Below are 10968 nucleotides of genomic sequence, written 5' to 3'. Positions count from 1 at the left end.
CACAGAGGTCAGAGGATGCTGTGTGTGTGTATGTACACAGAGGTCAGAGGCCATCTTGGGGATATTAGTTCTCTCCTCCCACCATGAGGCTTCCCGGGAAAGAATTCGAGTGGTCATGATTGGTGGCAAGTGCCTTTGCTTGCCAAACCATTTTGCTGACTCCCTGTGGAGATCTTTAGCGACGCCTGGGCAGTTTCCTCACTTGGATCTCAGTCCACTAGGGACAGCCTGAAAGGACTGAGCCTTCATCTTTCTCCTCGATGCTCGTGTGGTGGATGGGAGCTTACAATACCTGTATCTCAAAGCATCACTTTTATGGAACAGGTTTGTGCTCCAGTGAGCCAGGTCATCATCTACACCATTAGTATGACGACTGGCCCTGGAATCAGGAGGGTGGCTTGATGTTTGGGCAACAGTCACTTAGTGACTCCCGAGGTTCCTACGGGCCAAGTTCCCCTACTGCAGAATTCCACCTACTCCAACACCAGCGGTGGCATCGTTATGACCATGGGCATTGTTAAAAGTAATAAGGAGCTGATTCTGAAACATGCAGCAAGCTCGGCGTGGAAACGTTGCAAAACAGGAAAAGAGGGTCACAGAGGACTCTGTCCCACCTTCCCAGTCTGTGCTGGGTACAGACGGCACTGCTGGAAACACATCTCCAAAATCATAATCTATAAAAACGAGGGACAAAACTCAAGATTAGAAACGGGCAGTGAAAGGAGGTCGGGGCAGCAGACGGGAGACACGGGAGAAGAGAGGGGGAAGAATTGGGTACGCCTTCTCTAAAAGCTGACTGTGACCTCGGCTGTCCTGAGGGCCACTCCTTCCCAACCCAGAGTCTGTTCTGGCACACAAGAACCTGAGTCGCCTTGCCTTTCTTCCCTCTGTGGCCCTGAGGTTGAAGTCCCGCCCTCTGGCTAGAGTTTGACGGTATAGCCTCCATCCACAGATGGCCTGGCTGCTTCCTCAAGGCCTGTCCATCCCTCTGACCCCATGAGGCCCACTCACGGAGACTGAGTGGCATCTTCAGTTATTCCATAAGCAAATAAGCAGTCCAAATCTTTTTACTATTATTGGTTTTTTGAAACACATTTTCATGTAGCACAGGCTGGTCTTGAACTTGCTACATAGTAGAGAATGACCCAGAACTTCTGATCCTCCTGACTACTCCCTAAGTGCTGGGATTACAGGTGTGCCCCATCATGCCTGAGGGGTGTGTGTGTGTGTGTGTGTGTGTGTGTGTGATGTGTAAGCACGGGTTTGCAGGTGTCACAGTGAGTGTGGCCTGGTGGGTTCCCAGGATCAGTCAGGCTGTCGGGTGTGTGTGTGGTGTGGCAAGTGTTTTTGAGCCACCAGGCCATCTCACCAGCCACAAGCTTGGGTTTATACAGTGCTGGGGTTCGAGCCCATGGCTGCATACATGCTAGACCAGCTCTCTACCCACTCAGCTACACTGCTAACTCCTGCAATGCAAATCTTGCTGAAGCAAGTCTGAAAGTGGGACACGTGACCCATGGTACAAACAGAAACAAAGAATGAGGAAGGTCAGATCTCAAGGGAGGCGACCAGGGGGGCCAAGTGAGTTCTTGGAGCCACCTCCCAGGAGGTGAGCCTGAGTGAATGAGATCAGATCAAGGCAACCTAGATCTCACTGAAGTGGGAGTAATGGCCAGGTTTATGAACGCCAACACCTAAGATCTGAGGAAGCCAGGGTTATCTAGTAACTGATCAGAGTTGAAAGGACCCACCTATAGTTTGTCTGACCCATGGAGGGGTACTAGAAGACCTGCCCAAGAAACCATGAGGGTTCATGTCCCCTCAGACCTCCTGCCTGTCTCTCCTGGGCTTGCACAAACTTTGTGTAGAACCTGCCACAGGACAACTTTCCCCAGGCAGCTGATGCTCAGCCCTGACTCAGGCAAGTTTCGTGGGTGCATTGCTGTGATCCCTCCTTGTTCAGAAGACTGTCCCTGGGCATGAGGCTAGAAACTTCTGGAATGGTTAGGAAGGTACAGAAGGCCTGATATTTGCTTTTTTTTTTTTTTTTTTTTAAGTTACCACAGAAATGAAGATCTCGGAAATGACCAGCTCTGTGAATTCCAAACACCAGAAACATTGTCACCCAGCTGGTCTTAGGAGGCTCCAGAGGCCACTCCAGGGCACAGGCCTAGTTCCTTTCGCCCTGGGGCCACTTACCCTCACTAGATGGGGCAATGGCACTGTCATCCCATTCCAGGTTGGTGGAGGTGACAGAGTTGAAGGAGTTGAGGGACAGGCTGTCTGAGCCATGGACAGAGCTGGGAAGGCGGTCTTCGAAGTCCAGCAGGTACTGAGGTTTATAGTAGTCAGGCATGTAGGGGGCCAGATCTAAGTAAGGGGCATCCTGGGGAGACAGAAGAGGAAGAGAGGGGCATCAGATAGGAACCTCGGGGCAGCCAGCAAACAAGGCTTAGCAAGTAGTCACCAGAATCAGGACAGGATGGAAGATGGGGATCTCACACACACACACACACACACACACACACACACACACACACACACACACACCACATAAATACCATTCACACACAACACAGACAGACAGACACACACACCACATACATAACACACACACAACACAGAGACAGACACACACACATATACCACACCCACCCCACTCCACAGATACACACACATACTACACAACACTGCACACATAGATTCATACCAAACAGATACAGACATACCACATACACACACCATCCCACAAACACAAACATATACAAACCACGCACACATATCCCATAGATACACACACAACATACACACACATAGACACAGATACACACCCTCACACAGACACCACAGACAGACAGACAGACATACATACCCCCCCAACACACCCCATGCTCTCTTTTCTGAAGGAAATCAAGGTGTTTAGGAGTTAATTGGGAAGTAACTGCCCCATGGAGTAAGGAAAGAGTTTGGAAGCCTTGGATGGATAGGATGTCAGCAGTGCACAGGAATGCACACCTGGCTGGGTTCCATCAACAGTGCTGCAAAAAAGGAGGGAAAAAGTCGCAGAAATCTAGTCGGAGCAGCTAACATTCCCTTGATGGCTCTCAGCATTAGAATCTCTCTCTCTCATTTCTACCACTGCTGAGTCCCACCTCCATCTGTTAGGGCTGGAGCAGGGAAAGGGTGTGACCAGATGGGGCAGTTAAACTAATCTTGCCATGCCTCTGAGAGGCTCTGGCCTCTTTGGGGTCACTATCCTTGTACAGGCACTTCCTCTGGCTTGTGGCTTTGCTGTCTATGATTTGCTACTGTAGTCTGGAAATATTAAATGAGAACTTTCAGAAATAAAAACTGATAGGTTTTCAAAAGTTTTTGGAGCTAGGCATGTGGTATGTGCCTTTAATCCCAGGACATGGGAGGCAGAGGCAGGTGGATCTCTGTGAGTCCAGCCCAGCCAGGAGTACTTAGTGAGATCATGTCTCAATAAAAAATTATTTATCATTTATCTTTTATTATTTTGTGTGCGTGATGTGTGTGTGGTGGTGGTTGGGGGGAATATATACACGCCACAGGATTTGTGTGGAGGTCAGAGGGCAATTTTGAAGAGTTGCTTCTCTCCTTCCACTTTTATGTAGGATCTGGGTGTTGAACTTGGGTGGACAGGTTTGTGTGTAAAGTGTTTTCACCTGCTGAGCTAAATCGCTGTCCCCCTTTCTTTTCTTGTTTCTGTTTTGTCCTGGAATTCACTCTGTAGACCAGGGTGGCCTCGACTTCACAGAGATCCGCCTGCCTCTGCCTCCTGAGAGTTGGAATTAAAGGCATGTGCTACCACAACCCAGCTGGCCCGGTTTTTGTCGTTGTATTTCCAATAGGGTTTCATGAATCTTGGGCTGGGCTTGATGTTGCTACACAGCTAAGGGTGACTTTGAACTCTGGATCCTCCTGACTCTCCTATACAAATCATAAGTTTTTTTAAAAATCTAAAACAAAACTCTTATATGTTATATTATCCTGCTTTGTCACTATCGTTGTTATCTCTTACAGAGACTAGCTTTTTAGTTTAATTTTGCTTTTTTGTTTGTTTGCTTGTTCCAGAGCGGGTTTTTCTGTGTAGCTCTGGCTGTCCTGGAACTTGCTCTGCAGACCAGGTTGGCCTTGAACTCAGAGATTTGTCTGCCTCTGCCGGCTGCATCACCACTACCCAATTGAAGGTTTTATAGTTAAGTGTTGATATGTGTCTGTGTCAGATAATGTGCACTTATAAGTGCAATACCCTCAGGGGCCAGAAGAGGGCATCAGATTCCCCTGGCACTGAGGTTACAGGTGGTTGTGAGCTGCCTGTCATACAAAGGTGTTGGTAACTAAACTCAGGTTCTCTACCAGAGTACTACATGCTCTTAACCACCAGGCCATCCCTCCAGTCCCTGTGTCTAATTTACAAATTAAACTATTACAGAGGAAAAACCACAGCGCATACAGAGTTTGGTACCATCTGTGACTTTAGGGATGGGGGTAGTCTTAGAAAGTGAGCTCCGTGATCATGGGAAGGTCTATCCAGTATATGGATGTGATTTGGAGTGGGGTTGAGAGCTCCTGCGGGGAAGCAGAGCCAAGGACACTTGTCAGGGTTGCAGGAATTTGTCTTGGACCTCTTAGACACTCAAGTCTTAAACATAAAGGGGAGAGCCCTTCTGAGCTAAAACACTTGAGGCAAGGTGGTGTTTCCGCATTGTGCAGAGAGGCCTGAAGACGCTGAAGCAGGGCTGTGAGCAAGCCACGAGAGAGAACAGCGTTTCAGCCAAGCCCATGGACCCCAAAGGTGCCCTTTATCTGAAGAAACAGGAGTTCAGCCACACCCAACAAGCTCCAGACTAGAAAATGAAGTCCTCCCCCGGCCAAGATCCCAGGTGTCTCACCAGATCCAGGTCGAACCGAATAAACTCCAGCCCAGACACCAAGGTCAGGAAAAGAGTCAGGTGATCGTGACTGCAGACCAGGGCATTCCTGCCAGACATAGAAAAAACAACCTGAGGATTTCTGAGTCTGGTCACCAGCCTGGTTCAACATCCCCAGAAAGCCTACAGTGTTGAAATTGGATGCATGACAGCCCACCCCTGGAGGGCACCCAGCTCGCTCCGCCAGGCCCTCCTCCTCCTCCAGTGTCGCCTGGTCTCTTACTGGCTGTGAAGCATACTAGCATCTCCAGAGATGGGCCTGCAGATCAGTGGCTGCTATGAACACTCTGTCCCTGGAGTGTCCCCAGCAAAAAGGGAAGGCAAACACTGGGCATTTGGTCAGCCTGAGGCTAGGGCAGACACCAGACTGTTTATAGAGCCCAGCTGGGACTCTGGGGGAAAACTCTGAGCTCTGCTGGAGGAAGCCACCAGACTGCCAGCAAGACTCCAAGGCTCTCTGGCATCACTGTCAGGCCCTTGGTGTGTGATATTAAGCTAGGCCTCTGTCTCTGTGTGACAGGCGGTGTTAGGTAGAGAGTTAGGGAGAGTGTTCCAAACACTCACCTGACATAGTACTTCTGTAGCAGACCCAGGTTCTCCTGGAACAGCCGCAGGTAGCTCTCCAGGGAATTCTCATTGAGAGCCAGGTAGAGCCAGGCGCGGCCTATGGAGAAGGTAGGAGGAACTCAGCTGCTTTTCATCTACCAAACAAATGCCTGTGAAGAACTAGGCAGCCCACAGCCTGTAGGCCAGGCCCAAGCTTGTGGTCAGCCAGAGTGCAGAAGGCAAGATGGTATTTGGTGGTCGGTGCTTTTTTGAGCTATTCAAGGACATTGCCCCTAGCCTGCGGCCTAACACACTTCTCTCATGTGCTTGGCCTGGGACTCCAAAGGAATCCAGTTTTCTTGTGGATCATGTTCCCCTTCACTTCATCAGCGACACACCCACACCCTGTCACATGCACAGGGAAAAAGTGAGGCTTTGTGGAAGGCGCTGGCATTTGACCCACCACCGCCACCCCCACCACCACTGGACACTACAAAGCAGACGGCTGCCTCAGGCTGACCTGGGCTGGACCTGAGCCACAAGCTCCCCACAGGGAGAGCACAGCTGGCCCCTGGTTCTACTCACTGCGCCCCAGGTTGGTGGACACATGCTGTAACACCTCGATCTGCTTGATGGCCTCTCTGCGGGTGAAATGGACCACGAGCACCCAGTAGCCGGAGGAGAGGTCTTGCAATCTGTAGGGCCAGGACAGCAGCTGGGCCTAGGTAGAACCACCTCAGGCCACCAGCCGCTTTCCTTCCATCCCCACCCCAGGTCAGAGGCAGACAAGGATGGGAATGCTTCTCAGGAGGGCACCTGGGTCCCCAAACCTGGCTCCATCAGCCCCAAGAGCAGCCTGCACTCACCCGTACAGCAGGGCGTGGTCCAGGTGCTCACACAGGCGTTGCAGGACCTTGTCGTGGTTCCGGATAGCAGGGGTCTCGTCCTCACATGCTGCAAAGTAGCTCTGCAGCTAGAAGGAAGAGAAATAATGCTGCTGAGGGAAGTTCAAGGCATAGGGTGCCCTGGGATGGCCAGCAGAGCTGGCTTCCAACTGGCCTGCTGAGCACTGACCTTGCCTAGGAGGTAGAGGGCAAAGGCTCTTGGGAGGGGCTCTGCATAGACAGCCGGTGCAGCCTGCACAAGTGTTGGGTGGTACCAAGCTTTGGGGCAGGGCCATAGGTGGCACTTGCTGCCTGGGCACCAAATACAATGGTGTCTATATAAGTCAAGCATACACAGGCGCGCACACACACACACACACCCTGTTGGTAAGGCCGGAAGTCATTTGAAAGATTCCCAATCAGCCCCTTTTAAAAAATTCATGCATTTACTGTGTAGGCATGCTTGGAGCTGTCCTCTGCAAACACTGAGGTCTGGTAGATCAGATCACCTGCTCTAATGACCTTCCTGCCAGAGGCTGACATGGGCATTGCATTTGCTGAGGAACCTGGCCAGATCTAGGTGTGTGCCAGGTTCATGTCAAGTCCTATGCCAAGAAAGACACTGTTCCCAGGGCTGGAGACAGGAACAGAAAAAGAAGAGGGGGAAGGGGGGGGGCAGAGAGAGGGACAGATGGACGGGGGAAGTTTGAGATCGCAGATGAGGTTCCCTGAAGAACCCCCGGCTCACCAGGGTGACGCAGGTGGCTGAGTTCTATGCAACCAGATCAGAACCCTCCATTCCTGTCGCCTTTCCAGTGGCCCAGATGGCAAAGGCAAGAAAAAGACGCAGATCCCCGAGCCCCGGGGTGAGGTTTAAGCTCCAGGGACAACTGGATTCTCAAGTGTTCTCTGGAAGCAGTGAGAGAGATGACAGCAGCAGCCGAGATGGGTCAGCCACACCAGGGAGCATGTGCTCTGGGAGGGAGGCCAACCATTCAGCCCCCACAACAAGAATAGTCTCTTCTCTGCGACCAGAGCAAGCCCAGCCGCCTGGCTGACCAGGGACAGAGTTCAATCCCAAAGGGTCAGCTCACTTGTCATGCAGGCAGGAGCAGAGGGAGGAGAGCCTTCTGGAGCAGCCAAACGGACTACATCCACAATGCAGCACAGCGGCCTGCTGGCAATGGCTGGAGGCGTTTGGGGCTTTTGTTTTTTATTTTTATTAATTTTTATTTTTATTTTTTTTGAGATAGGGTTTCTCTGTAGCTTTGGAGCCTATTCTGGAACTAGCTCTTGTAGCCCAGGCTGGCCTCGAACTCACAGAGATCCACCTGCCTCTTTAATCCCAAGTGCTGGGATTAAAGGAGTGCGCCACCAACGCCTGGCTGGGGCTTTTGTTTTAAATGGTTCCCAATTGGTTATTTAAAATTTTGTGCTATTTGCTGGGTGGTGGTGGCACACACCTTTAATCCCAGCACTTGTGAGGTAGAGACAAGCAGATTTCTGTGAGTTCGAGGCCAGCCTGGTCTACAGAGCAAGTTCCAGGACAGGCTCCAAAGCTCCAGAGAAACCCTGTCTTAAAAAATCAAAAAAATTGTATTATTTATTTTACGTATATGAGTGTGTTATTTATGTGTATATCTGTGCACCGCATGCATGTCTACTGCCCAACATGGCCAGAAGAGGGCATCGGATCCCCTGGAACTGAAATTACAGATGGCTCTAAGTGGCCACGTGGGTGCTGGGCATTGAACCGAGGTCCTCTGCAGGAGCAGCCAGGGCTCTTGCCCCCTTAGCCATCGCCCCAGTCCCTGAAGGCACTCTTGCACACTTCAGTGTAGCATCACACTGTCCCATCAGTGACCCTCCCTGACCTGGCCTCAAATCCATGGTCCTCCTGCTTCAGCCTCCCAAGGGCTGGGATTCCAGATGTGTAGCACCACACCTGGTCTGCTTGTCTTTAAAAAGAATATTATTATTATTATTATTGTTGTTGTTGTTGTTGTTGTTGTTGTTGTTATTGTTATTGACAGGGTCTTAAAGTGTAGCCCCGACTGTCCTGGAACTTGCTTTGTAGACCAGGCTGGCCTCAAACTCAGAGATCCACCTGTTATATGCTTAGAGGGGATGACATTTGGGTCCGCACTCAGCAAGACACATCTTCTGGAAAGCCCTGTCTCTGACCACCCCACTCCTGCCCTTCGTCTTCTGTGTTTACTCTTTTGAGCATGAAGCTAGGGTCACCTGTGTTAGTTCTGGAAGGGTGACCCGTTTTTTCACAGCCCAGCCTCTTGCCACCTTATCCATGAATCAAGGTGCCCTTTGGACTCTTCTGCGTTGTTGGTCTGTTGTCTGTTGTCAGTTCCCATATCAGCCCCCAGGGTAATGTAATTATTTCTTTTCTTTTTTTCTTTTTTTTTGGTTTTTCGAGTCAGGGTTTCTCTGTGGCTTTGGAGCCTGTCCTGGAACTAGCTCTGTAGACCAGACTGGTCTCGAACTCACAGAGATCCACCTGTCTCTGCCTCCCGAGTGCTGGGATTATTTCCTCTTTACTCAGCACTTGGATATGGGCAGAAGTCCTCCTGGCCCCCACCCAGCTTTTCTTTTCCAAAATTGTTACTCCGGCCCCCCTTAACATTTCATCTAGTTATTGGGGGTATGTATGTACATGTCACAGTCACACGTGGAGGGCTGGATCTCTCCTCTCACCCCACAGATCCGATCTGGGGACTGAACTCAGGTCGTCAGGTTTGGTGGCAAGCACCTTTTTACATGCTCAACTACTTTGCTGACCCCAAGCCTTCCTTTAACAAATCAAAGCTCACCACCATTCCATTTTGAATTTTTTTTTTTATTATTTTATGCTGGGCAGTGGTGGTACATGCCTTTAATCCCAGTACTTGGGAGGGAAGGGAGAGGTAGGGGATCTTGGAGTTTAAGGCCAAGCCTGATCTACAAAATGATCTACAGCCAGGGCTACACAGAGAAATCCTGTCTCAAAAAACTGAAAAAAAATTTATGTGTATGGGTGTTTTGCCTGCATATATGTCAATTGTACAGATTTTTGTGAGCTGTTGTGTGGGTGCTGGGAATTGAACTCTGGTCCTCTGGAAGAGCAGCCAATGCTCTTAACTGCTGAGCCATCTCTCTTTCCAGCAGCCCCCACTCCACTCTTGAATTTATAATAGAATTACGCTGAACCCAGAGATTGTTTACATGGAAGAATACAGGCTCCACCCTTATACCCTCTGACAGCTGTCTTCAGGTATGTCTTGCGCGTATCAAGGTGAGTCGCAAATCTACACATAACATCATGACTCAGAGAGCACTCTGCAACCACGAAACCATTTAAAAAAAAAAGCCGGGCGGTGGTGGCGCATGCCTTTAATCCCAGCACTTGGGAGGCAGAGGCAGGCGGATCTCTGTGAGTTCGAGGCCAGCCTGGTCTACAAGAGCTAGTGCCAGGAGAGGCTCCCAAAAGGGCGGAGAACCCCTGTCTCGAAAAAAAAAAAAAAAAAAAAAAAAAAAAAGGACATCACGGCCAGTGAGGGAGCTCAGCGTCCAAGCCTGAGGACCTGATCTCAATCCTTGGAGCCCACACGGTAGGCAGAGAGAACCGACTCTCATAAATTGTCCTCTAAACTCTAGACACATGCCACAACATGTGCACCCCAACACACACCTGCAAAATAAAGGAAAAAGTAAACTAGAGGAACACAAACCGCGATGGCGCAGAGGACTGAGGCGGGAAGTGAGTGTTCAGCCTGGCACCGTGCACAGCAGCACACCCTCAGAAAGTTACTCGGCTTTTCCTACTCATCCCTCCCCCCCCTTAAAATGAATTAAAGGGACTTTTAGAGGTGAGCTGTCCACTACAGTGCCTGCTAGCCTTGTGTGGTTGCAAGGGTTAAATTAAGTCAGGGGGTGCGATGTGGTTGCACTTACTTAGTGTACACAGCCTGAGCTCAGTCCCCAGAACCAGACATAACGCACATTTTAAAAAGCAAAACAGAATCGAAGCTAACTTAAAAACAACAGAATGCCCACTCTAGTAGCACCAGCCAGATTTCAAGTGCTCAGCAGTCACCAGAGCAAGCAGCTCTGCCCTGGTCGTCACGGCAGGGCAGGCTGTCCTGCTGGCTGCTGCTGGCTTAGGGGATCAGGTAAGAAAGAGCGCCCCCGAGAGGCTCAGCACAGCTGGTGAGCAGCACCTGGCAAGAAAACATTAGCTGGGATGACCAATAACAATGAAGCCGGATTCTCCCTCACAAATGGTGTAGACCTGGCTAAGCACACACTTCCGCCCTCAGTAACTATTCTATTAGCAGTGGTTCCTACTCTTCAGGCATTCTTTTTTATTAAAAAAATAATTTGTGTGCACGTGTTTTAGTTTCATCTATGTTGGAGTGATACGTTATGTTGACAAAAGTCAACTTAGGAAGAAAGGGTGGGTACACATCTGTGTGTGCATATCTGTGTGTGCGTACATCTATGTATGTGCATGGGAAAAAGGGCAGATATTGATAGTGAGTATCTTCTGCAATTATTTCTCAAGATTTAAAAAAAATCTTTTTTTCAAGACT

General features: G+C 49.9%; 1 protein-coding gene across 2 annotated transcripts in view; it reads right to left on the bottom strand.

Moving 5' to 3' along the window:
- Plekhm2 (pleckstrin homology and RUN domain containing M2) overlaps positions 1-10968 on the bottom strand; it is a 43213-nt gene that overhangs the window by 12592 nt on the left and 19653 nt on the right. Inside the window, exons 2-7 of one of the 2 annotated variants that reach the window (XM_005352894.3) lie at positions 6368-6474; positions 6087-6196; positions 5520-5619; positions 4917-5004; positions 2200-2386; positions 615-674 (exon numbers count right to left, since the gene is read on the bottom strand). In XM_005352894.3, coding sequence (XP_005352951.1) covers positions 615-674; positions 2200-2386; positions 4917-5004; positions 5520-5619; positions 6087-6196; positions 6368-6474 — 652 coding nt within the window. The remainder of the gene's footprint in view (positions 1-614; positions 675-2199; positions 2387-4916; positions 5005-5519; positions 5620-6086; positions 6197-6367; positions 6475-10968) is intronic. The other variant, XM_005352893.2, reaches the window with a different exon arrangement.

Source organism: Microtus ochrogaster, chromosome 10, assembly GCF_000317375.1.
Source record: "Microtus ochrogaster isolate Prairie Vole_2 chromosome 10, MicOch1.0, whole genome shotgun sequence".
NCBI lineage: Eukaryota > Metazoa > Chordata > Mammalia > Rodentia > Cricetidae > Microtus > Microtus ochrogaster.
The sequence above is the reverse complement of the archived record's forward strand: the minus strand, read 5'-3'. Positions and strand labels throughout refer to the sequence as shown.